The sequence below is a fragment of the Vipera ursinii genome, assembly GCF_947247035.1.
Source record: "Vipera ursinii genome assembly, chromosome: 15".
In the NCBI taxonomy this organism is placed as follows: Eukaryota; Metazoa; Chordata; class Lepidosauria; order Squamata; family Viperidae; genus Vipera; species Vipera ursinii.
The window spans coordinates 1,492,138-1,495,095 of NC_139528.1; the positions used below are offsets into that span (position 1 = coordinate 1,492,138).

The 2,958-nt window shown below is 46.2% G+C and overlaps 1 protein-coding gene across 1 annotated transcript; it reads left to right on the forward strand.

Annotated features, from left to right (window-relative positions):
* Nucleotides 1-419: 419 nt before the first annotated feature.
* On the forward strand, nucleotides 420-1,562 carry LOC310647384 (uncharacterized protein; the record flags this gene model as incomplete). Its single annotated transcript, XM_083374608.1, has 1 exon — nucleotides 420-1,562. The coding sequence occupies one exon, from the start codon at nucleotides 420-422 to the stop codon at nucleotides 1,560-1,562; it is 1,143 nt and encodes a 380-aa protein (XP_083230734.1).
* Between the last annotated feature and the right edge of the window lie 1,396 nt (nucleotides 1,563-2,958).

A 2,958-nucleotide genomic window follows, 5' to 3' on the forward strand; every position in this document is an offset into this window, starting at 1 on the left:
GGCAGTAGTAGCCATGTGATGTGCCTTTAGAAATACGATCTGGGTACTTTGATGCTGCCATGCTGTAAACTAGCAACGTAACTTAGAGGATGGTCAATGTGAGCCAAACCTTCAGAACTGAATGGAAGCCTATTTCAACTTATTTCTGGGAAAGGTTTGCACAACACAATTTCCTTCCTTGAAAAAGTGAAATAAGACAGAAAAAGTGAGCAATTTAAACAAACTTAAAGGAGAACAATTTACAGATTTGACCTCCTTAAGAGGCCCAATTGTTTTTTATTTGAAGGGAATTCTTTTTCCTATAGCCTGGCATTTATTCATAAGAACAGAGCCATCAAGAAACAGAAGCTGTATGATAACCTACGTTGTTTTCATGTAGGTGAACATTCATCAACCAACACCACTCACTTCCAGAAACGATGAGCCAACAAATCCAATCTAGTGGTTGCTGTGGTACTGGTGGTGGATCCAGTGGTTCCTGCCATAGAAGAAGAGGCAGCGGAGGCTCTGTGTGTTGCTGTGGATGTTGTTGCTGTAGAGGTGGATCAAGACATGTGATGGTGGTATCTGGAAGCCAAGGATCATCCTGTTGTGGTGGCATCCAACAGATCCGAAGCTCCGGCTGCTGTGGTGGAAGTTCTACTGGAGTCGTCGTAGTACCAGGCGGCCAATCTTCTGGATGTTGCATTGGAGGAGGACATGGGGGTGGGATTTGCCAGCAGAAGGTTCCCCTCAGTGGAGGTGGCAGCGGTGGAGGAATTTGCTGTGGTGGATCAGGGGGGCACACCACTGTTATAACTGGAGGTGGTAGCGGATGCTGTGGAGGATCAGGAGGAGTGAAGGTCATTGGTGGTGGAAGTGGCGGTGGGTCCGGCTGCTGTGGAACTGGATCAGGGGGCCAGACCACTGTTGTAACAGGGGGTGGTAGTGGATGCTGTGGAGGATCAGGAGGAGTGAAGGTCATTGGTGGTGGAAGTGGCGGTGGGTCTGTCTGCTGTGGAACTGGTGGTGGTGGATCAGGGGGCCAGACCACTGTTGTAACCGGAAGTGGTAGTGGATGCTGTGGAGGATCAGGATCAGGAGGAGTGAAGATCATAGGTGGTGGAAGTGGCGGTGGGTCCGGCTGGTGTGGAACCGGATCAGGAGGCCAGACCACTGTTGTAACTGGAAGCGGGAGTGGATGCTGTGGAGGGTCAGGAGGAGTGAAGGTCATTGGAGGCGGAAGTGGCAGTGTGTGTGATGATGGTGGGTCAGGGGGTGTGAAGGTTATAGGTGGAGGATCCTCTGGGGGTGGAGGAAGCATAGGGGATGTTAAAGTCATTGGGGGAGGGTCTGGTGGAGCCTGTGGAACAGGAGGAGGATCAGGTGCAAAAGCTGTTATAGTGACTGGAGGAAGCAGTGGTGGATCTGACTGTTGCAGCGGAGGGGGATCTGGAGGGGCATCTGTTGTCATTGCTGGAGGCTCTTCTATTGGTTCCTCCCAGACAAAATGTCCCATTGTTGTTCCACCCTGCATCGGGCAAACAAAACAGGTTTGCTCACTGCCACCCAACATAAAATAAAGTAATATTATGTTCTTGGTGGGAAGGAACTTTGGTCAGTGTACCTCTTGTTCCAACCATGTCTTGCTCAGCCAATGTACTTATGCTGTGCTGTATTTCATGTTCTTCATCACTGTTTCATTTTTGCCTATGTATATTGGAGCATTTTAAAACTTGAGGGTTTGTGCGGCTCTGTGGTGGATGGGAATTAATGGCAACACCCACTGAATATCTTGCTTGCTTCTCCATTTTCACACTTCGGAGAAAATAAAGCTTCTTACAGAATGAGCACACGGTTGTCTTCTTATCGCATGCCTTCAGTGCTGACAATCGTCTCCCGTGTCTACCTTTTTCCCACACAAGTTTGGAAACATTGTTGTTTTTTTTTCTGGTCCCTCTGATCCCACCTTCAAATGCGTATCGTTCAGTCATGCACCTCTCGGCGCCATATGCCTAAATTTTCAAAATGACAAAACGTAATAATAATGGTGCTTGCCATTTTCAATTTCTCCAGTTTTAAGTGAGTTTTGAAATCCCTTTGAGGAGCTTAAAAAAGGAATTGGCAGGAAAAATCTAAACATTTTTGTTCACAGATTTGTCCTCTAGACAACAAACCTGGGTTTCAGTTGCTTTGCAGAGATTCAGGACTTCAGTCCCCAAAACATGTAACATGTTGATGATAATATTGATTTCTACTCTCAGAAGCATACAAGGATGGATGGATGGATGGATGGATGGATGGATGGATGGATGGATGGATGGATGGAGTCTGAAGAAAAGCAAAAGTTGGTGGAAAAAGTGGGAACTTCAGATATTTTTAAATATATCGAAAGTTTAAATTACTGAAGCAGGAGGCGTGAGCTTAAATGGACTCCAGAAGATGGTAGAGGACAGGAAAGCCTGGAGGAACGTGGTCCATAGGGTCGCGATGGGTCGGACACGACTTCGCAACTGACTTCACCGTCCTGAGTCCTTCGGGAGAAGGGCGGTATAAAAATTTAATAAAACTAAAACTAAACTAAACTAACAACACAAAGTTTAAATATATCTAAATATACTTTGCAGTTTAGCTTTCTCCCAGGGAGCATTTTGTCCAGAGTCATCACACAATCCCTGGCAATCCTTCTCAATCCCTAGTCCTCTAGGGACATTAGTTTGGAGAAAAACTTTTATGAAACTGGCAAACGGAGAGCTGTGCACGAGACGAGCAGCATTAATTACCAGTGTCTCCTAAAACTTCGTCCTAAAAGAAGGCAGCTAAAATCTTTCAAGATACAGTTCCAGAGTTTCTTCTTGGAACTCCAGTTCTACCACAGAAAAGGTCTCCACCCCCATTCCAATAAGATATGGTGTCTCCCTGTTTGGACTGGCAAGGAGAAATGCTGAATTAGACAAACTAAGGAGCCTTGTTTGGGAT